Here is a 24,028-nt window from a genome sequence, read left to right as displayed (position 1 = left end):
GGCGTCGGTGCCCGCGTACTTCGAGTTGACGACCTTGCCGCCCGCCCTCTTCCTCTTCTGTAGCCTCCCGACGCCAGCCGCCCAAGGAGACGACCCCGAGAAGTTCAAGGAGCTGGCCCCACCCCCGGCAAAACTCTCCCGGAGGAGCGGCCAGGTGCAGATGTTGCTGCTGCTGCACCCGCCCAGGCGCGAGGCGTCCGACGCCTAGTCAGACTCGTCCCCGTCATCTGCCCCGCTGTCCTCCTCATCACTTTCGCTCGAGGAAGAGCTTCCATCGTCAGAATCTCCGTCGGAGGAGCTCTCCACGCAGCACTTCAGGCGAGTCCCGAAGTCTCTGAAGACCTTGACGGAGAGCAGGCCGTCCTCCATTAATTTGAAGTAGAGGACGAGCCCCGCCGTCAGGCTGTGGATGCGAGCGAACGTCTTCCATCCACGACAGAGGTACATGACCCGAGGAGCCGGGAAGTCGACGTCGACCCGCGTGCCCCCATTCCCACAGCCCCTCATGTGCAATCTGAGGGATTGGGGCGGGTCACACTCGATCTCCCGAGCAAACGGGGCGGGAAGACGAAGACGGCGATGCGGAGGCCGGCGCAGCCTGATGAAGAACTCGTGGGGCTGGTCTCCAACATGGCCTTCCATCGGAAAAGGCATCGTTGGCGGGGGCGAAGCCGGCGCGCCGCCCCGTCCTCCTCTTCCCTGAGCACTACGACCTCTGCCCCGGCCTCGTCCACGGCCTCGCCCCCTCCCCCTTCCCCTCGCGGCCGGCTCCACCACCGCGGGCTCAAGAGGGGGAGGGACGCGCTGTCGAGCGGCGACCCTCGCCGCCACCGACGAAGGACCAGGATTCCCTTTCTCCATGGCGAGTGAAAGGAAGGAGCGGAAGCAGGAGGAGATAGATGACAGAAGAGTGCGGGATGCCATTCCCCCTTCCCCCTCCTTATAAAGGGGCGGGGTCGGGGCTCGGCCGCCCCGCTCGGCCAATCCAGCCACCAGAGGCGCAGGGAATCGAGACCGACCCGCTGCCCCAACCATCGACGGCCCGGTTTCCCGCCTCCACCGCTTGCCACCCCAAGCGCATGGAGGACGCGTGGCAAACGTGCAGAATCGAGGGGACGGGTGAAGCGACCTCTCCCCACCCCGTGATCGTGGGGTGTGGACGCCTTGAAGACCGCAACCCATCCCCGCGCAGTAAATAAGCCGCACCTCCATGCCTCCCTCTTTTCATGGGGAAGACGCGAGCTGCCCATTTACCGCGACGTGACGCATGCGTGCGGAAACCGCCCCACGCATGCCGCCCACATCACGCGCACCCCTCCACGTCGCGCATTCAACACAGGCCGTGAGAAGCACGGCGCGCGAAAAGTTTTACCGCGGTAAAAACCGCCCCGCCTGCCCGCGCACTGTTTTGGGCCTGGCCCAATAACGTGTCGCGCTTATGTGTGGCCCAGGCCCGGGGGCTCCTGTCGGTGTACAAAAGAAGGGGCGCACCTTTGTACCCCTTTACCTGTGCACGGGCAGTCGGAGCCGCGCCCACGGCCACACCAAGCAGAGCAGGGGAGGTGAACCAAGGCAAAACCGAAGCCCAAGACAGCCAGAGCAACGCCAAGACCAAGAACGCAAAGAAGCAGAGGGGCGGAGCAGTTCCCCCAGTAAGACCCTTGCCGGGGACTGCCTCAGCCGCCCCGGCAAGACCCTTGCCGGGGCAACGCGCCCAAACACCAATAGGGCGAGCCCCCTTGAGCCCACGTCCCCAACACCGTCAGCCACGTGGGGCCAGGGCTTGGGAGGCACCTCTGTGGTGGCATGCAGATCTTTGTGAAGACATATTTAAGATCAGATGAGGATTAGAAGACAACGATCCTCGGCAAGATCCTTGCCGAGGAGAGCCACGAGACCCCCGGCAAGATTCTTGCCGGGGACGACAGCGCGCCACGGCAAGACCCTTGCCGGGCCCCCCGGCAAGGCTCTCGCCGAAGACGCCAGCAGGGCCACTGCCAGGCCCACACCAGCCAAGCCTCCACCGCCGTTCGCGTGCAGCTGCCATCCCAAACCAGCTGGGCAGGCACCTGCGTGGCAACATGCAGCTTCCAGACCAACTCAACAGGCGCCTGCGTGGCGGCATGCAGATCTTCGTGAAGACCCTACCACCGCGCCACCTCAGCTGCCTGCCTGCCTACATGGCGCCGCACGCATCGCTGGCCAGGGCGCGTGTCGAAGCGAGGAGGAGCGGCGACGGACGGGACGGGCCTCGCCCCCTGCTACCTCTTGAGCACTGCGTTGGTTTTCCCTTGAAGAGGAAAGGGTGATGTAGCAAAGTAGCGTAAGTATTTCCCTCAGTTTTTGAGAACCAAGGTATCAATCCAGTAGTAGGCCACGCACGAGTCCCTCGCACCTACACAAACAAATAAATCCTCGCAACCACCCTACACGGTCACTTACGAGAGTGAGATCTGATAGATATGATAAGATAATATTTTTGGTATTTTTATGATAAAGATGCAAAGTAAAGAATGTAAAATAAAAACGGCACTAGAAATAGCTTGTTGTCAGGAGATTAATATGATGGAAAATAGATCCGGGGGCCATAGGTTTCACTAGTGGCTTCTCTCAAGAGCATAAGTATTTACGGTGGGTGAACAAATTACTGTTGAGCAATTGACAGAACTGAGCATAGTTATGAGAATATCTAGGTATGATCACCTATATAGGCATCACGTCCAAGACAAGTAGACCGACTCCTGCCTGCATCTACTACTATTACTCCACACATCGACCGCTATCCAGCATGCATCTAGAGTATTAAGTTCATAAGAACAGAGTAACGCTTTAAGCAAGATGACATGATGTAGAGGGATAAACTCATGCAATATGATATAAACCCCATCTTGTTATCCTCGATGGCAACAATACAATACGTGCCTTGCTGCCCCTACTGTCACTGGGAAAGGACACCGCAAGATTGAACCCAAAGCTAAGCACTTCTCCCATTGCAAGAAAGATCAATCTAGTAGGCCAAACCAAACTGATAATTCGAAGAGACTTGCAAAGATAACCAATCATACATAAAAGAATTCAGAAGATTCAAATATTGTTCATAGATAAACTTGATCATAAACCCACAATTCATCGGTCTCAACAAACATGCCGCAAAAGAAGATTACATCGAATAGATCTCCACGAGAGAGGGGGAGAACATTGCATTGAGATCCAAAAAGAGAGAAGAAGCCATCTAGCTAATAACTATGGACCCGAAGGTCTGAAGTAAACTACTCACACATCATCGGAGAGGCTATGGTGTTGATGTAGAAGCCCTCCGTGATCGATGCCCCCTCCGGCGGAGCTCCGGAACAGGCCCCAAGATGGGATCTCATGGGTACAGAAGGTTGCGGCGGTGGAATTAGGTTTTTGGCTCCGTATCTGGTAGTTTGGGGGTACGTAGGTATATATAGGAGGAAGGAGTACGTCGGTGGAGCAACGTGGGGCCCACGAGGGTGGAGGGCGCGCCCGGGGGGTAGGCGCCCCCCTACCTCGTGGCTTCCTGGTAGCTTTCTTGACGTAGGGTCCAAGTCCTCTGGATCATGTTCGTTCCGAAAATCACGTTCCCGAAGGTTTCATTCCGTTTGGACTCCGTTTGATATTCTTTTTCTGCGAAACTCTGAAATAGGCAAGAACATCAATTCTGGGCTGGGCCTCCGGTTAATAGGTTAGTCCCAAAAATAATATAGAAGTGTATAATAAAGCCCAATAATGTCCAAAACAGAAGATAATATAGCATGGAGCAATCAAAAATTATAGATACGTTGGAGACGTATCACCCCCGTCCCCGATAAAGCTAGGGGACACCTCAGCGGCGCATTAAATGCGGCTTGTCCTGTAATACGAGCGATAAGCTCATAGTACTGTACGCCTTTCCACCTCCTGTATGCCACTGTGGCAGCCCCTTTCACCTATAAAAGGAGGCCCATGGCGTACTGGAGGAGGATTCGGCTCTTTCGAACCACGCACTCACCATAGCTAGTTCGAGAGCTCAAGAACTCTCTGAAATACACCCACCAAAGCAGGACTAGGGTTTTACACATCCTCGTGGCCCGAACCTGGGTAAACGATCCTAGTGCTGACTACTGATCCTGCTCTTCTTGCAACCCTGCGCCCCGGCAACCGTAGTAGGGATTCTTGTGATCCCATAGGTGTCGTTCCACACCGACACCATGGAGATGTGGACGTGGACGAATTGCGCTTGCATTGCTTGGGCGCTCTGAAGATGAACGGCTTGAACGTCGCCGCCTTGAGGATGATGAAGGGGAAGAATGGTTCATCAACAAGGTCCGAATCTCCTTCATCCTTGCATCTTCCTCCTCCTTTTGTGCAGAAAACTTATTGTCGAGGTAGTCTCTAGTACGTAGCTTGGAGTGTCGCATGTCGATGGCGAGGTTGTCAATGCGCTCTCGCAATCTTGATTGAGCGCCTTGCATTTGTCGTTGTAGATCGAAGATTGACGATTTGGTGATGTAGTTGTTCGCGCCATCGTTGTTGTGGAAGACCGGAGATGAAATGCCTTGCCTATCCATCACAAGACTCGAGGAAATATGAGTGGGAGAAAGAGAAGAACTATACCAAATGTACCTTGACCGATGTTGAAAATGGATCAATGATCACCCAATAATGTAACAAGGAAATAGCACAATTGGTACCGATCTTGTCAATTTCTCACACCTACACAAATAAGGCTTATGATGGAGCTCGGTGAGGATAGTGGCACAAAAATTTGATGCAAAATGTTAGCAAGAGTCAATAATGTTGAAAGAGATTCACAAATTCGCAAGTGAAACAAGTAGACCAATAGCAATATGTGGCACACGGAAACACACACACGGATAGATAAATGGGGTCGTGCAACCAAGGAATGAGCTCAGAATGTGGAATCCATGGAAAATGCTCTTGTTGCACAACTCTAGAGAGACTCTAGCACGATTGCTCAATAGGCGGATACGACACTTGTGCACAACCTATAGGAGACAAAAATGTAACAACTTCTATCCCAATTATGCTATGTATATATGGTTCCCGATGTTCCTCTCAAGATGATCCAAGATGATCTTATATGCAATGTGGTATGATGCTATGGCTATTGCTTACAAGCTTCTTTGCTCTCTTTTTCTTTGCTTAAAAGTTTTTTTATATGGCCACTATGCGAAATGCACAAACCAAGATAGCAATTGTATATATGCGGGAACAAACTTGTGGCACAAGGGATGATATATGATACCAATATGAGATGGTATGTATGTAATGGAAGGTGCACCAAGCTGTTGATCAACGTCTCTTCCGCGACAGATGACCAGGTGCCTCCCCCGACTCCTATCCATCAGCTTCAGTTTGTTGGCACTACTCTTTATGGGATTCCACCTGAGGATCTAAGCTCCCAGAAGCTCCTAGAGGGCGATCAAGGGGAGGAAGACCAGCAGCTGCACTAGGTGAGATGTCGCAGAATAAGCAAGGGAACGTTCTTTGCTGGAACATGCGCGGGATCAACTCTGAAACGAAGCAGTTGGCGATTCGTAATGCTATCGATCTTAGTGGGTGTTCAGTGGTTTGTTTACAAGAGACTAAGCGCGCCTCTTTTGATGCTTCGTTTGTTAAGCAGTTCTGTCCAAAAAATTTTGATATGTTCGAATTTGTGCCTTCTGTTGGGAATTCTGATGGTCTTATTACTGTGTGGATGAGCTCGGTTTTCACTGGTGTTCCAATTTTCTCTGAATCCTTTGCGCTCGGCGTCAGGCTCACTTCAACGCAGTCTAACGATTCGTGGACGTTAGTTAATATTTATGGACCATGTGTCGATCCTAATAGGACGATTTTTACCACTTGGTTGTTTGACCTTGATATCCCTAACAGTGAAGATTGGCTCATTCTCGGCGATTTTAATTTTATTCGTGCGCCGGACAACCGTAACAGAGGAGGGGGAGACGCAAACGATATGTTACTCTTTAATGAGTTCATCCACCGGCAATCCCTGGTTGAGTTACCAATCAAGGGGCGTTCGTTCACCTGGAGTAACATGCAATCGGATCCGTTGCTTGAGCAACTCGATTGGCACTTTACCTCCGTTAATTGGGCCGCGAAGTACCCCAACACTGTTGTTATGCCTCTGGGTAAACCCACATCCGATCACGTCCCTTGTTATGTCAGCATACAATCCAAAATACCCAAGTCCAAAATCTTTCATTTTGAAGATTACTGGATCAAACAACCTGGGTTTTTTGATGTGGTTCAACGGTCGTGGGCCAAACGCTGCTATGCCCCAAACGCAGCCGCGGTGCTGTGCAAGAAGCTTAAAACTCTGCGCTATGATCTCAAGCAATGGAGCAGGAAAATCTCCAAGCTTTCGATGCTCATCGATAATTGTAACAAGACCCTCTTAGAGATTGACGGCCTAGAGGAGAGGAGAAGATTGTCTGCCCCTGAGACCAACTTCAGAGTTATCCTGAAACAACATCTTCTTTATCTGTTGGACTGCCAGAAAGCTTATTGGAAGAAGCGCTGCACGGTCAGATACTTCAAATTTGGAGACGGCAACACGAAATTCTTTCACAGAGTGGCCACTGAACGGTACCGTAGAAATAGTATCGCATCTCTCAGACTACCTGACAACTCGATCATTCATGATCACGTGGGCAAGGAGGCTGTGCTCTTTCAGGCGTTTAAGGAAAGACTAGGGTGTTCCAACCAGACCAACATGAAATTTGACTTGCCTCGGATCATCAAAAGGGTAGAAGGACTTCAAGCTCTGTCTGCTCCCTTCACCCACGAGGAAATTGACAAGGTGGTCAAAGAGATGCTGGCCGACCGTGCCCCAGGCCCGGATGGTTTTAGTGGTAGTTTCATCAAGTCGTGCTGGCAGATCATTAAGGATGATTTCTATCGGCTTTGCTCTGAGTTTCATGCAGGTACTTTGGATCTTGAGAGCCTGAACACGGGATTTATCACTCTTATCCCTAAAATCCAATCGCCAAAAACAGCTAATGATTATCGACCAATTACTCTGTTGAACTGTTGCCTCAAGATCCTGACCAAGCTCCTCGCTAACCGTTTACAACGAGTCATGCTCAAGATTATCCATCGAAATCAATATGGGTTTCTGAAAGGCCGATCAATCCAAGACTGTGTTGCTTGGGCGTACGAATTCATTCATCAGTGTCAAGCCTCGGGGCGTGAGATCGCGATCTTGAAGCTGGATTTCGCTAAAGCTTTTGACACGATCGAACATGCCCCGATGATGGAGATTATGAAGTGCATGGGATTTGATGATCGGTGGCTTGGTTGGATCAAATGCTTGTTTTCGACGGCCAAGTCTTCGGTTCTACTCAATGGAACCCCAGGCAGGCAATTCTTCTGTTTGTGTGGCGTGCGGCAAGGAGACCCACTGTCTCCTCTTATTTTTGTGCTCGCAGCCGATCTATTGCAAGCTGCCATCAACGACGCTTACAGAGCAGGGGATCTCCAGCTGCCCATGCCTGCCCGAGAGGGTGATTACCCTGTGATCCAGTGCGCCGACGACACAATCCTTGTGATGCCCGCTGAGGAGACCCAAGCCAAAACCATCAAATCCATCCTACAAGACTACGCGTCGTCAGTGGGGTTGCGAATTAATTTCCAAAAATCAACTCTTATTACAGTCAACACCGCCGCAGACACCACCTCGCGTCTGGCGCAGGTTTTTGGATGCTCCATCGGGGCCATGCCGTTTACATATCTAGGGTTGCCCATGGGAACGGCCAGGCCGACGGTCACAGACCTCATGCCACTGGTATCGTCTGTTGAGCGCAAACTCTCTACGGCAGCCTCTCTGCTTGACCTTGGTTCGAAGCTCACCCTGGTGAACTCGGTGATTACCTCTCTTGCGATCTATGCGATGTGTTCCATCTGACTCCTGCCGAAAATACTGGATCATCTGGATAAACTGCGGCAATATTGTCTCTGGGCAAAGAACACGAATGATGGCTTGAAAGCAGTCTCCATGGCAGCCTGGGATTTAGTTTGCAGGCCCAAGCACAAAGGCGGACTCGGGGTGCTTGATTTGAAGATCCAAAACCAGGGCCTGCTGCTTAAGCAACTGCACAAATTTTATAACCATAGGGACATTCCGCGGGTTGATCTTGTTTGGAACACATACTATGACGGCTTAGTCCCGCATGCCTCGGGTCCCTGTGGGTCGTTCTGGTGGAAGGATGTCATGAACCTGGCGCCTACCTACAGAGCTGTCACTTCGGTCGAGGTGGGAGATGGGGGCTCAACCTTGTTTTGGAAAGATGCCTGGCATGGTGATACATTGGCTGATAGTCACCCCCGTCTCTTCTCCTTCGCTAAACATGAAGACATATCTGTCAAAATGCTCCTGACGTCGCCTACACTCGGACAAAACTTCTACTTGCCACTTTCGGTTCAGGCTAGAGATGAGCTTGATGTTCTGCAAACCTCCTTGGCTTTGTTGGAGCTCACGGAGGTGAATGATGCCTGGCATACGGTTTGGGGATCGGACGAGCTCGCCTCCAGTAAATTCTATCTGCACTGTTTTCGGGACATGGAAGCGGATGATGTGTTTAAATGGATCTGGAAAGCAAAATGCACCAACAAATGGAAGGTCTTTGCGTGGCTGCTTCTTGCGGATAGGCTGAACACCCGGGGGCTGCTCAAGAGGAAACACATGAAGCTGAGAGATGATAACTATGCATGCCTGCTATGCCACCACCCACCCGAGGAAACTGTGGAACATCTGTTCTTCCATTGTGAATTCAGCAAAGCATGTTGGGGGAAGCTGGGGATCGCATGGCCAATACATGGCAACCGGGTACAACTTCTACATGCAGCTAAGAATACGTGGATCGGGCCAATGTTCATGGATGTCTTTATCGTAGCCTCTTGGAGCATATGGAAGGAACGTAACAATATGCTGTTTAGAAGTGTGGCGCCGACCATTGATGGGTGGAGCCAGAGATTCAAAGGGGACTTTGGCATGATGAGACACAGGATCAAAGAGGCCTTAGTGCCCTTTGTTGACCAGATTGTTGCTCTGCTCTAGCTTTACAACCTTATACCTTTGATGTATAGGGATACTCTAACTCCTCCTGTCTCTATGTAATCTATTCCCCATGTAATCTGGTGTCTTGAGATGTAATACCAAGTCAATGGGGGGTTGCCCTCACTGTCCCAAGCTTTCAAAAAAATGATTACTAATGTGCTCCAGTAACGTTGCCGGCAATACTCAAATGGCTAGTCTCGATAGGCAAGTGACGCAAAATGGGCTAGGAGTTATCAATGCAATTGCAAGGGAATATACAATGGTGTCGTCGAGGTTACCGCTTGCTTACGGTTGGGGGGGTCAAAATGATGAAGTGGTCAATGTCGATGACGACCTCGAGGCGATGATGAGTGGCGGTGTTCTTGATGTAGAACCGTTCCTAGTTAGCTGAAACACCTTAGGAAACGGAAAAACCACGAACTCAAAATCTCAAAGGCAAATGTCAAAATGGTGTAACGGGAATGCAGTGGTGGTTGCGGAAGTATTGGTGGAAACCCGGTCAAAATGGGTTAAGGTCGAAGGGTATGATGGGCTATACACAGTGTCGGAGTTGGAAGCACGGTCCCTAAGTAGCCGAAACACCTTAGGAGACACAACTCACAACACAAACAAAATTGGGTTAAGTTGGGGTGGCAGAAGTGTATGGTGGACAAGCCTATGCGAAAGTTATTGTAGTGGTTGATGAAGAAGCAACCATCCTAAGTAGCCTAAACACCTTAGGAGACTTGAATCACAACTCAAACAACCACAAATGGAATGGGGAACAAAATGGGTTAGGTTGCGGAAGTCGGTGGTGGTTATGCGGATGATATGGTGGAAGCCCTAGGCAAAGATGCCAAAGTTCCAAAAATTCGATGGAGTCAAATGGTGATGGTAGTATTTTTGTGGGATGGGGGATGTCAATAGCTTCAAAACGAGCTAAAGAACGTCAAAATCGGACTCCGGATGAATTAGTTATGGTCAAAACGGTGAAATGGGAAAGGCTGAAGTTACAGGGGCCGGACATCCGGGGCTTGGGCCGGATTTCCGGGACCTGATGTCCAGTACCGTGCGCGAAAATGCGCTCCAGGAGCCGGATGTCCGGGCTAATGGCCGGATGTCCGGGTTCACGGGTCGGATGTCCGGGCTCCAAATCTGAGGATGAACTCGAGGAACTCGATTTTGGGGGCGGAAATTGATGATTTCGGGGGGCAAAATTGCGGAGATTTCGTGGATGGAAAGTGGGGAAACTTGGGGGAAAGATAGATCCACTAGTAACACAATGAATCCACGGATCAAAATCAACAAAACATCATCACACCAACAAATCATAAAAAAATTGGGGCTATTTTTGTGGGGAATTTTCGAATTAGGGACAAAATCAACAAAACAAGGCTAGAAAACAAAGAGGGGAGGCTCCGAAATCGTGATCAACGTGGCTCATGATACCAAGATAATGTAGGGTGGAACCCTAGATGGCCGATCTTTCACTAAAGGAGCAGATCCCAACGAGGAACACGAAGAACACGAGGGGAAACACGAGGGAAAACACGAGAGAATCACTCAAACCAACAAGAACAATCACACATGTGCTAGATCCTCATAACACAAAGAGAGATACACGGTCCGAATCCAACAAAGGATGATACATAGGGTAACCGGTTCTTCTCCGTGAGGAGGTCTTGAAGGGGGGTCTTCTACGCGAGGAGGTCTTGAATCCAACGTGGATCTTCTCCGAAGAGGGGCCGCGGTCTCTCTCGAGGAGTAGATCCGTATGGATGAGCAAAGATCTATTTCAAATATGAGCTAAACCAATGCTAACCCTAACTAGGAGGAGGTGGGGGTGTATATATAGTCTAGGGCCACGAAGGGGTAAGTGGGAGAGAGTTTACATGGGCTCTCGGCCCGCATCTGCGTAGGGGCGCCGGATGTCCGGGCTGGGGGCCGGATGTCCGGTGGCTCATGAGGAGCCGGATCTCCGGGCCTCTGGCCGGATGTCCGGGCTAGACTTGCCCGCTTGTGTGCTCTCTGGATAGGCGGAGCCGGATGTCCGGGGCTTCGGGAGGAGCCGGATGTCCGGGGTGATGGCCGGATGTCCGGGCTGCGCTGGTCCTTTGCGGTGCTCTCTGGATAGCCGATGCCGGATTTCCGGTGCAGGGGCCGGATGTCAGTCCGGGGCCGGATGTTCGGGACATGTCCGGATGTCCGGCTGCTGTAGCAGCTGGCTCTTCTTCCTTCTCCTTCCTTCGCTCCCGCGCACACTTGGCCTTGGTCCTTGGGCTCTCCATGGTCTCCTTGGGTGTACCTGAGTATGCACAAGGTCCGCGCTTGAAGTAGTGTCCATGTCTTACATGCGGAAAGGGAAGATTCGGAAAGGAGCGAGTTCACCTTAGGTCCAATGGCGTATGCTCGAGGTCTCAACATGTGGGAACTTGGGGCTTGGGGAGTAGTCGTAGTGTAGAGGGGGATGATCATAGGATGCTCCGCATCAGTGTGTCTATAGGTCGGTGGTCGGATCCTTCGATCTACGATTTTCTTCATCGTCAGTGGTTGTTGTTCTGGTGCGTTGGTCCTGTAGGGCCTTATTGTTGGGAAACGTAGCATGCAATTTCAAAAAAAAATCCTACGCTCATGCAAGATCTATCTAGGAGATGCATAGCAACGAGAGGGGAAGAGTGTGTCTACGTACCCTCGTAGACCGAAAGCGGAAGCGTTTGACAACGCGGTTGATCACTACAAAAAAAATACACTTCCGTGATGATACGTGTTTGTCACAGTAGGTCGCGTTTTTTGTCATGCATGTACATCCATGACAAATTTATGACAGAATCAAGATAGTCATACCTGTGCTGTCGTAGAAGTGTTCCATGAGATTACCAAAATTATCATCATGGAAGTGTCCACTTCCATGACGATAAATCGCGCGTCACAGAAGTGCTTTCGTCAAGGGTGACCGACACGTGGCATCCACCGTAACGGAACGCCGTTAAGCTATCTGGTCGGGTTTTGGATCCGATAACCCATTAACAACCCCGACCAATGGGGATTTTCCACGTGTAAAATCATCATTGGCTAGAGGAAACACGTGTCGGCTCATCGTTGGGACAGATGTCATCCACTCACTTGACAGAAGGCGCCTATGATACGTCGACACGTGGCACGACCCAACAGTGGCCCATTCCTATGAAAAGGCCGGTCCGTTTGACTTGGTCAAAAGATGGCGGGCCGGCCCATGGAAAGCCTGTTAATGGCCTGTTCGCATAGAGCCCATTTATAGCCCGCTAACCCAAGGCCCGTTACGCCCTATCCGAATTAGGCCAAGTAGCGTCATCTGGGCCATCCAATATGATTCCAGCCCATTTTCACTTCTGGCCCATGTATAGCCCATGACGTCTTTCGGCCGATATGACGCCCTTTGTAACTCTTGGCCCATTAGCGGCCCGTGCTGAAACTGTCCCGTAATGACAGTGTATTACTTTACACCCATTAACGGCCCGTGGTGAAACTGGCCCGTAATGAACAGTGTATCACTTTATACCCATTAACGACCCGTTATTCCGTTGGGCCGTTTCCAGCCCAAGTTAACTTTCGGCCTTCTGAGGGCCCATTTATTCTTGGGCTCATTTGCAGCATTCGGTTACTTACAGCCCGTTACTGTCATTTTCTGCTTGTGGGCCAAATTCAGCCCGTCGTTACAGTCGGCCCGTTTGTGGACCGTTAGTCTGTTGGGCCATTTTCATAGCATCACCAAATACGGCCTATTAACAATGGCCCCTTATGGTCGGCCCATGAACGGACGATTCCAACTCTAGCCCGTTTACGGCCATAATGCGGTCTGTTTGGCCCATGTTTGGCCAATCGATCATACGGCCTGTATAAGGCCCATTGATGATACGGCCCGCAGAAGGCCCATTGTTTCTATGGCCCATAGAAGGCCCATTGTTTCTACGGCCCGTAGAAGGCCCACTGTTTCTACGGCCAGTAGGAGGCCCAGTGTCACTATAGTAAATATTAGCCCATGGTTATTGTGGCCTAGTTTTAAAAAACAGGTTATTGCAGCCACTAGCTAACCGCGGAAAAAGAACTGTAATGACTACAAGCAAACAAATAAACAAGACAACAAGGAAATAAATAAGCAAGCAACTAACGCTAGGCTATCACGGCTATTACACATATTACATCCACTGGGCATCAAAGTTCGCCACCAGTGCAAATATAGGGAACAAAGCAGCATATCATATACACTGGTTGTCAAAGTTGGCGACCAGCGCAAATAAACGCCGCAGCAAAACAAATCCAGAACTGAAACCACTTCAGAAGATCTCAAGAAACAATATCCTGTGTACCCATAATGCTGGCAAGATGCTTAGCAAGCTTATTAACTTTCTCTTGTTTGGCGCTTAAATCCTCCAGCGCTTGCTGTTGCACCAGAAAATATGCATCTGAATTATGCAGGGACTTCCTCAGTCCTTCAGCTTCCTGTCGCAGCACATCTGATAGATGTCTTTCAACTTGAAGTTGAGACTCAAGAAGACGAACTGATTCAGGCAGCGAGTTCGAAGAGCTTGTGCCAGCAGTAGTGGCCAGTAACTCGAACACTACATCAAGACAGGACTTTTGGGTTCCATCACTGTCGTCAAGATAGTTTTTATCAGCTTTCTTGGAGACCAACAGGGATGTCTCACTATCTTGAACCTTATCTGCATTACTTCCTTTACCATTGGATAACGCGGTACTGTTCTCCAATATTTTGTCCGCATTCTAAAAGAGAAACAAGCAGACACATCACATGTTTACCATGTTGTATAGGAAACTCATTTTGGTAAATGAGTTCAGTAGTAAAGTGGACAGGATAACAGCATGAAACAAACATATATCTATGTACCATGGTCACTTTATGGTCTATATCATTCTAGTTTTTGTTGCCAAATCAAGATAGAGACACAGTTCAAATAATATTTGTTCAAGACAAAGCAGAATAGACAGAATATAAGTGTGGGTAACTATAGAGCAATAACAACACTTGTAATGTGCATGACATGAGAACATAACTGTTTATTCAATTGAAACTGAAATCAACATAGAGCAGGTTACAACAGAAAACCAGTTAAAGAAACAGGTTTAAAACATACCTGTTGCGCCATTGGAGTTTCAATTCCATCCTTCAAATTTGAAAATAGTTGGCATGAGTAAATACAGTAATGCAAGAGCAAAGGAGTATGAACCATAGCTACAGAACCTGACCTGAGAACAAATCTTCTTCTCCTTTAAGCGTTGAGTTGGGATTCGGAGTGGTGGTCCTCGTGCTTTGGGCACTGTAGTACCCTTACTAACTGCTCGTGTTTGGGTGCTCTGTGGTGCAGACGGTGTTGTGTCAACTGGAACTGGGTTACTATCTGCCGGGGTTGGGGTTAGAAGGGGTGTAGCTGGTTCTCTGTCCAACTGGGCAGGGGTACAATCTGCGAGAGTCTGGGTTATGTGTGGTGGATCTGGTCCTTGGGCAAGTACAATCGTGGTTCTATCTGCATCAACTGGTAGCACTATCTTTTCTGAAGACCGTGTTGTTACTCCCTTAGATACTGCCATCACGCTCTCCAATTCAAATGGCTGATAAACAAGAAAAGTAATTGAAAGTATAGACATTGTATGATAGACAGGTGCAATGGATAGTGGGGAATAAAAGAGGGCATGAAATAATTCATATTTATGTTGTCTAACCAAACAGGATAGCATGACACAATTTCACATATATGATGGCTAACTAAACAGGATAGCATGACACAATTTCACATTATGATGGCTAACTAAAAAAGATGGAAAGACATAGTTCAAAATATGAGACTATGTAAACAGGATGACATGACATAACTATATAATGTGTTTATTAAATAGGTTGGCATGCCATAATTCACATACATTCACGGATAGAATGCCATAATTCAAAATATGATGACTGTAAACACTAAACAGGATGAGATGATATAACTATATGATGTCTTTATTAAATGGGTTGCCATGCCATAATTCAGATAGATGATGTGTATGTACTATGTAAACATGATGGCATGATATAATTCAAATATATGATTTATATAGTAAGCAAGTAAGCAGATGGCAATCCATATATGATGTAAAAACTAAGCAATGCAAGACAACATGCATGACATGGGTAATATAACCCTGCCAAGTTTGAGCATAGACCTCAGGGGGGAAATAGGACTGGTCATCAGTCTCTGAATCCTCCTCTGAGGAGCTCTCTGTAACCAGCAAGATGTCTGCTTCAGCAGGTAGCATTGTCTGCTCTGAATACCTTGTTTTCACTCCAGATACTTCCATCACCGCTTCAAATGGCTGATGCACAGGAAGAGTAGTTGAATATACAAACGTTGTCGGCAAATGGAACACGTAATACAAAAAAAATGATAGCATGATATAATTCACATACATGATGATTGGCTAAACAGCATGGCATTGCATATTCACATATATAATGCCTTTGCAACAAGATAGCATTGTATAATTCACATATATAATGTCTTGCAACAAGATGGCAATGCATAATTCACATATATGGTAATTAGACACTGAACAGGTGGCATTCACACAAAGCATGTCTAAACTAATCAAATGACATAGCAATGCGAGACACCATACGCACGATATGAGCAACATAACCCTGCCAAGTTAGAGCATACACCTCGGGGGGGGGGGATAGGACTGGTCATCTGTCTCTGAATCCTCCTCTGAGGAGCTATCCGTAACCAGCGAGATATGTGCTTCGTCAGATAGCATAGTCTGCTCTGAAGACCTTGTTTTCACTCCAGAATTTGCCATCACCGTGTCAAATGGCTGATGCACACGAAGAGCAGTTGAATGTACTAACATTGTTGACAAATGTAATATGTAACGAAAAAAAGGATGGCCTGATATAATTTACATATAAGATGACTGGCTAAGCAGGATGGCATTGCAAAATTCACATATATGATGCCTGGCTAAACAAGATGGCGTTGCATAATTCACATAAATGATGAATAAACTAAACAGATGGCATTCGCACAAAGGATGTCTAAAATAAGCAGATGACATATTTGATGTATAAAGTAAGCAATGCAAGACACCATATGCATGATATAACCAACATCAGCATGCCAAGTTAGAGCGAAGACCTCAAGGGGTAAATAGGAGTTGTCTTCTCCTTCTGAATTCCCCTCAGAACAGATATCTTCCTCTCGATTACAATCCGAAATGCGTGGAGGGGGGCTGCCTTTGCGCCTACCATGGAGCGACGTCTGCATGAAATTTTATTGCCACGCAAGGCTCGTCTCTTTTGCTCTACATGTTCAGTTCCATTGTTTACAATAACTGTCATACATAGGAATAAAACATAGTGAGATTATGTAAGGAGTGCATGCAGAAATCCAGAGTGATGGTAGCAACCTGTGGATAGACCCAAAACCAATAATAGCAGGCAGATAATGGCTTCAGTTAAAAAATACAGATAATGGCTTCTTTACTGTTTGTTTCCCACCCAACATGAAACTCATAGTAGACACCGGAGATTAACCAGATAGTAGATAGATACTATTCATAGCGGCCCCGATATGTACCCCACAACCATTTTAAAACTCAAGTTTGACCATTAGTTTGGAGCTGACTCAGAGTCTAATCGGTGAACATGACGATAAAGTAGCATGTAATATTAAGCGATGCATAACGTAAGCAGACACGAAAGAGTGCGACCTCTCTTGCGGACCCGTGTAGTCCTCGAGGTCATCTGCTCGGTTGATGATGGTAATGCAGTTTCCATGGCTGCCAGCGGCGGGGAAGAAGATCTGAGGCGGCGAAAGACAGTCTGGAGGCCGAATCCCTGCTGTGCTGGACCCTTCTGTCGTTGGAGCAGCTGAGCTGGGGTGGACGACGGCGCAGCAGGAGCGGGACAAACCACACAAGGTTTTCTTTGACAACTATCTGTAAGAGAAGTAATTCTGTAAGGGCTCATTTGAATTGGAGGATTCCAACAATGCAGGGATAGGAAATAGACATGAATAGGATAGGAATGCACGTGCAAAACAGAGAATTTAAAAACACATGATTTTTGCCAATCTGGGTGTTTGATTCACAACAATTGGAAGATCACAGGATGCAAAGAAGCATGGTGAGATTAAGTCAAACCACAAGAAAATGTACGGTTATAATGCTATTATGCTACTATCTCTTAGTCTTGTGCTTCATGAATAGGAATTTGAAAAGGAGGACAAGTGAAAATTAAAATTACTATGTTTTTTCTTTCAAGGAGACACTAAAGGAACAAATCCGTGTGCTCAGTGGACAATATATATAACATGTAGAGTAAAAAAGAGATGCAACAAGTGTACAACCTCTTTGGCGAAGCCATGTCGATCTCAGCGTGATTGGGTTGGCCGGTGAGGATGCTCCGGCTGACTTTGCTGTCGGAGGAGGGGAAGAAGATCTTAGGCGTCTGGAGATGGAGCCCGAGGTACTGCTCCGCTGTGATGGAGGGTTTCGTCGTTGCAGCAGCTCCGGTGAGTTGTACGACACCGAGGCTGAAGCAGGACAAGAGAGACAACGAACAACGTTAACCTGAGTGGAATTCTAATAGCATATCCAATACATGACGTAAAATACATAACCACAAAGTGCTAGATGTAAAATACATCAGCCGCTCATCTCTGAACTTAACTGTCGAAACTGAACTTAACTGTCGAAACTGAACTTAACTGTCGAAACTGAATTTTGCTGTCGAAACTGAATTTTGCTGTCGAAACTGAACGCACTAGCAAGGTGAGGCTACACGTCGGTCGACTGACTTTTTCATCTCTGGTCAGTTGATTTTGCAGCCGTTGGATACGAAATCAAGGGCCTGCGGTTCATCTTCAACCTCCACCCCCCTGAGCCGCCAGCCATCACCGGCCAAACAGCAGCCCCCCGCCGCCTGCGGCCGGCGGTGCGCCGCCCCGCCCTCCCCGAAAACACTCCCCACCGCCGGTCCGCCGCCGCCTCAGCCATCCCTCTAGGCCCCCCCGTGCCGAGCTTTTTCTCCGGCGATCCCCACGCCACCGCCCCGCCAACGCCCCGCCACCGCCGGCGACCACCGCCCCCATCCTGAACCCTAAGTTAGATAGTCGGGTACCTCTCCGGCGAGCCCCCCTCCCCGCAGCGGCTGGTTCTTCCTTCACCCCGGTGAGCCCCCCCCCCTGAAAATCGACTGACCCAAAAGTCGATTCAGTCGACTGAAGTGTAGCTAAATCAGAGCAACATCGCAAGCAAGAGCAAGAGCGAGAGCAGCAGCGCGAGCAAGAGCAATAGCAAGAGCAGACCAGGCAGGGGACCGAGAGCAAGAGCAGAGCAGCAGTGCGAGCGAGAGCTAAAGCAGCAGCAGCTCCTACTGATGTGGACGTCGCCGCCGAGGGAGCGACGCCGTGGAGGAAGTGGCCGGCGATGCCGCCGTGGATGGAGCCGCGCCATGTCGGCTCGGGACCGAGCGTCGACAGCACCGTGAGATCGAATCAAGAAGAAAATGCGGCAATTAGTGTACAACCTCTTTGGTGGCGCCGATTAGGCCGCAGCTTCATCCGAGGAAACCGTGATGATAATGCTCTTCCGGTGGTGCAGGTAAAGACGGCGGTGTGGGAATGGAGGTGGCGCGAAAGACGAGGGGAACGTCGGGGCAGCTCCTTGGATGTGGAGGACGGGGTGGCTGAACCGGCGGGACGATGAGATCGACGACGGATCCTCATCCGGTACGGTGGATGAGGGACGTCGAGGTGTTGCTGTGGACGACGTCGTCGGGGAAGAGGCTCCGGCTGGGTGGCGGACGGAGCAGGGTGTGGGGTTTCGTCGCGGGTTTTCGTGGCCTCGGTGTACGGATGGGTTGGCGGATGGGATGGCAGTGGGGAACCATGGCTTAGAGACGCGCTTGTCCGAAATGTGGGGTAAGTTACGAAAGTACCCCCACCGATTTGAGGCGGTTCTTTCGGTTCAGGGGTACCACGGGCATTTCGCGTGTCCGGATTTCACAGGAGGTGGGAGTTTTCGCGCGCGTTGTAATTTCAGAATAGCAAGGTGCGGGTTGAGATGAAGGGAGTTGTCGGAGCACAACGAGACAAAGATATATCTTAAATATTTCAGGCTAACAAGGTGCGGGTTGAAATTTCCGGACAAGCCTAACGTGTACTGTACCAAATCAATGCGCACTACAAATGTCATTCAAAACTTTGAATTCATGTTATGTTCAATTAAAATATTTCGCTACGTGTATAATGCATGCAACCTACTACTCAAATGAACGTTTTAGTGCATTCCAAACGTATATACTACCGCTTCAATATGAACTAAATTTGAATTCGTTTCTCTATTTGAATAAGATATACAGTAATGATTGTTGTGAAGTCAAAGCATTTGAATTCGTTTCTCTGTTTTAATAAGATCTACAATCATCATTATTGTCAAGTTAAACCATCGTTTGTGTATTATCTTCACAGCACACCACATGATTAGTCTCGAGTTACATATGAACTATGTGTACTATATGAACTTGAACTAGATTTTTTGAATCCACTTTATTTTGATTTCAAATCACATTACATTTCTAGCTCTAGCTAGATCTTCATAATCTAAACCATGTCTCATATGTATAATGTGTTTATCACATTATGTATGGTGCCCCGCCCCCTACGCCTACAAGTATTTAGATGTGAGTTGCAAACACCACACATTACCACAAATTCAAATAAAATGTGAGAATGTTCGATATATAGTATTGTTTAGATTGTTCGATATTTAGTTGTAAGCTGCAAACGCCACACATTATCACAAATTCAAATAAAATGTGAGATTGTTTGATGTATAGTATGGTTTAGATTGTTCGGCATTTAGCTGTGAGTTGCAAACTCCATGCATTATCACATTATGGTATAACATGTGCACAGCACGTGTATCACCGCTATATTCATGCATGCAATGTTTAAAACACTATGATCTCCTATTCAAATATATGAATCCGCTTTCATATCAAATTATGATCTTTGTTAGTCTCTTACACCCACACAATCCTCTACCCTTTGTAGCTACCACTAACTTTCTCTCGTGCATGCACACGCCCTCCTCGCCCTCCCCCTCCCTCGGCATTCTATCCACCGGGCACATTCATATTTTTCTTTAGGTCGTTCTCCCAGAGTCTCCACAACTCCTTTCCGACACACACCGATCGATAAACCTCTCCAGCGATGCCTGCCTACAACATACACACACACCTTCAATCTCCTCCTTTATGTGTCCTTGCCTCGTGTCACTCATACGGTCAGACACACGTGTAAACTCTCGCCCCTCTTTTCATCGATCTCACAACCGCACACTCCTCCCCCTATCTAGCTAGTAGTTGGGCCTCTCGCACCACCTCCTAGCTCCATTCTCTCTGTTTATCCGTCTCGCTGGGCCTTATTTGCCTCTAACAAATGGACGTACACCGACCGATCTCTCGCTATACATATAGCTAGCTAGGTCCTTATAACTCGTTTTTACCCACACGTCAATTGATCTACCTCATTAGTTGTGTCTCTCCCTTCCTCCGACAAACAACAATTGATCTATCGATCTAGTTAGGTTTGCTTACCAAACACATGGTTCCCCTTCATCATCCACGGATGCGTCCCGACAGATCTATCACGCACAGGCACACACAGAAACACATCCCCACTCTTATTGATAACATTGCAGTTCCACCCTCAGTTTGTCTAGTAGGCCTCTCCCACCATCTTCGAGAAGCAACTCCTCACCCATCCAACACCCTACCCCTCTCCCTCCCTCTCCCTCCCTCTCTCTCTCCTCTCTCTTTCTGTCCCATCATATTTCTCGTCCTTCAGTTATGTATGGATGTCGACCGATCTCCCTCAAGACATAGCTGGGTCTCTCCTTCTCAACACATATACGAGTCATTCTACCTCTATAGTTAGGCCTCTGCCTACCCCTCCCCCCCCACACACACCGATACATCGAGCGCTCTAGTCATGTCTCCCTGCCACACACAAACTTGACATGTGCCCTCTAACGTTCCGGTAGGCCAGTCGCCCTATATCTTTGAATTGCACACACACACACACAATTTCGATGGCTCTCTTCATCGATCTCGCACCCACCCACTTGATCCTCTCTTCGACTCTATCGATAGCTATGACCGCTCCCTCTCTTCTCGTGGATTGCCCGACCCTCTATGTATGATATGGATAGGCCTCCATTTCACACACATTGCATGCAAAATTTTGTTTGAGATGTCATCGACACATATTCCCACAAGTAATTCACGAAATCAACCCCCCACCCCACCCCCACCCCAAAACAAAAAACACTCACGAACGCGGTTTGTATCTCTCACACACACCCACGTAGGTGGGGGACGTGCACGAAGAGAAGAGGTGCATGCACGGCGAACGTACTCCCGTCTCTTTCCCAACCACACCCGCGCGGGTACACGGTGGAGCTCATTTCTGTACGAAAAAGGCAGCCCACGTGGTAATTTGGCATGTGTACTGGTTGTCCACTTGGTGGAGGGAGGATCGTCTACCACGGGTGAACAAACAAATTGCGACTTGACGTGTTATGTTAAAAAAAGAGGCAAACCATGTGGGGCCTACCTTAGAGGCAAGGCTCTATACACTGGAGTACTTTTGATGTGTCCCGTCAACTTGCAGAACAAGGAGAAGCTTGCTTAGTACGCCGTCTCCCCCGCCCACGGGCGTGGTGGCTCGCAGGATGAGGTGAAGCTTGCTCCGCCTTACGCCCGCTCCCTCGCCCATGCGCGCGGTGGCTCGCAGGACGAGGAGAAAAATTTACTACTCCCTCTGTTTACTCCTCGTCCCTACTACCTTGGTTATAGAGATTATATCATATTGTTTGGAATATATATGTCCTTTAGTAGATTTCAATATGAACTACTAGTACATACTCCAAACACTGATGTATATAGACGTATTTTAGAGTGTAGAATCACTCATTTTGCTCCGTATGTAGCACTCTCCCTCGCCCACGTGGTGACGTGCAGCAATTCATTCGGTCTCATATAGCCAGAACGATATATACTGCAGTACCATTATTGCTCGACTTCCCGAAGAGGCGAAGAGCCAATCGTAAGGTTAATATTTTGGAGATGCCAAGCGCAAGGTTATAGGAGAACGAGTAGTAGGTGCCGCGTCATTTATAAATAAAGTTTTTTTTCTTCAGTGGCACGTACGCAATATGATAGGTTCATATGGAGAGAAAAGGAAACCGCTCCACTATATACATAGTCAGGACGGGCTAGCCTACACGGTTGCTTGCTGGGGTTGCTCTCTTCACACTCTCTCGCACAAAACGACTGTGGCCACATCTCTAACATCCCGGCGGATCACGTCCGCTTGGGGAAGGGGTGGATGCTTAGTGTAGATGCGGTGGCCGTCGCCGACGGCGAAAACCCACTGTCGGCACGTCCCGATCAGGGGTCCCCGCCGTTCTCTCTCACAAAGCCGGTGAGGTTGCCTTCGTCCCTTGCTCACTGCCGCGACGTGGGCAGTTGCCGCCTCCCGCCGCCCTCCTCAAGGTTGAGCTACGTCCCTCAGGTACAACTCCCTTTACAGCCGGCTTGCACCACTGCTCCAGCTGCCCACATCACTCCCTGTGGATATTTCTCTACTTCTTTGCCCCGCACATACCTCTACTGGCTTCTACGTACTGTATTTGTGATGAGTTTATGTCTCATCAACTAGTCCCAGTAATCTTATTCTAATCACGCTTCTTCAATTTCTTTGCCACAGGGATGCTCATCTCGATTTTGGTGAAACTGCACAAAATGATCCGATGGTCAAAAGGTTGCAAACTTCATTTATTAGGAAACTCGAACGTTGCCAGCAAATTGAAGCCTGGTCAGGGTTCACGGTTCAAGGGCTAGGGACTGCATGGATCATTTCTTTCTTTAGCTGCCTCTGTTCCAAAATAAGTGTCAACTTTAGTAGTATTACAACTTTGTACTAAAGTTTGCACAAAGTTGAGACACTTATTTTGGAACGGAGGGAGTACATATTTAATATGATCTGTCAATCATTGAGATGCAATAGCATGCATGTTAGTCTCCTTTGTATTTGATGAAATGTTGCAACGGGCAACCTTGGACGCAAGATACATGTAACAGAAGCTGGAAGCTTCATAGCATTGTACAAATTTATCTCGCTGATAAATTACAGTACGTACTATACTAGTACTTCCTCCGTTCCTAAATATAAGTCTTTGTAGAGATTTCACCATGAACCACATGCGGATGTATATAGATGCATTTTAAGTGTAGATTCATTAATTTTGTTCCGTATGTAGTGGAATCTCTACAAAGACTTATCTACTAGTAATAGCTAGCCCCCACTACTAGGAATTCTCTATCCTCTCCTTGAGCCACATCATCAAAATTGATGTAGCCGTTAGAAGAAGTAAATCAGTCCATAATAGCCGTCTGATCTAGACGTTGAGAGGCTCCGCACTAAGCCACATGCAAGCATGCAGAAATACCGTGGCACATGCATGTGAGTGGGTTTTAAATCACATCAACATGTCTGCATGCAAGCATGCACCGGTAGCATGCATGTAAGTGAGCTTTTAAGTCCCATTAACATGTCAAAAAGAAAAATATAATCCCATTATGCAGTAGGAGTTGGCTGATCTTTTTTCCTTACGTGGGATGATCTAAATGATGATGGGAGTTTATTTAGTTTGGCTACCACATTTGTCATGCGGTTATAGAGTTTTTTTAGTTCTATGAAATCGATAATTTGCACAGAGAGATATACCGTTGTTCCGCGGCAACGCGCGGGGACTCATCTTGTAATATTTAGGAACGGAGGGAGTACTATGTAAAGAGTTAGGTGTCGCACGGTGATAGTGTGAGGTGGGCCATGTAATCACTGAGCCTGCGTGTTTTCACTGCTC

General features: G+C 48.4%; 1 protein-coding gene across 1 annotated transcript in view; it reads left to right on the top strand.

Moving 5' to 3' along the window:
* The first annotated feature begins 5,482 nt into the window (after window positions 1-5,482).
* The window catches only part of LOC141026193 (uncharacterized), a 38,222-nt gene continuing 19,676 nt past the window's right edge, over window positions 5,483-24,028 (top strand). The window contains exons 1-4 of the mRNA XM_073502184.1: window positions 5,483-5,814; window positions 5,899-5,951; window positions 6,237-7,810; window positions 8,450-8,851. Coding sequence (XP_073358285.1) covers window positions 5,483-5,814; window positions 5,899-5,951; window positions 6,237-7,810; window positions 8,450-8,851 — 2,361 coding nt within the window. The remainder of the gene's footprint in view (window positions 5,815-5,898; window positions 5,952-6,236; window positions 7,811-8,449; window positions 8,852-24,028) is intronic.

The sequence above is a fragment of the Aegilops tauschii genome, chromosome 6, assembly GCF_002575655.3.
Source record: "Aegilops tauschii subsp. strangulata cultivar AL8/78 chromosome 6, Aet v6.0, whole genome shotgun sequence".
NCBI classification, from domain to species: domain Eukaryota; kingdom Viridiplantae; phylum Streptophyta; class Magnoliopsida; order Poales; family Poaceae; genus Aegilops; species Aegilops tauschii.
The sequence above is the reverse complement of the archived record's forward strand: the minus strand, read 5'-3'. Positions and strand labels throughout refer to the sequence as shown.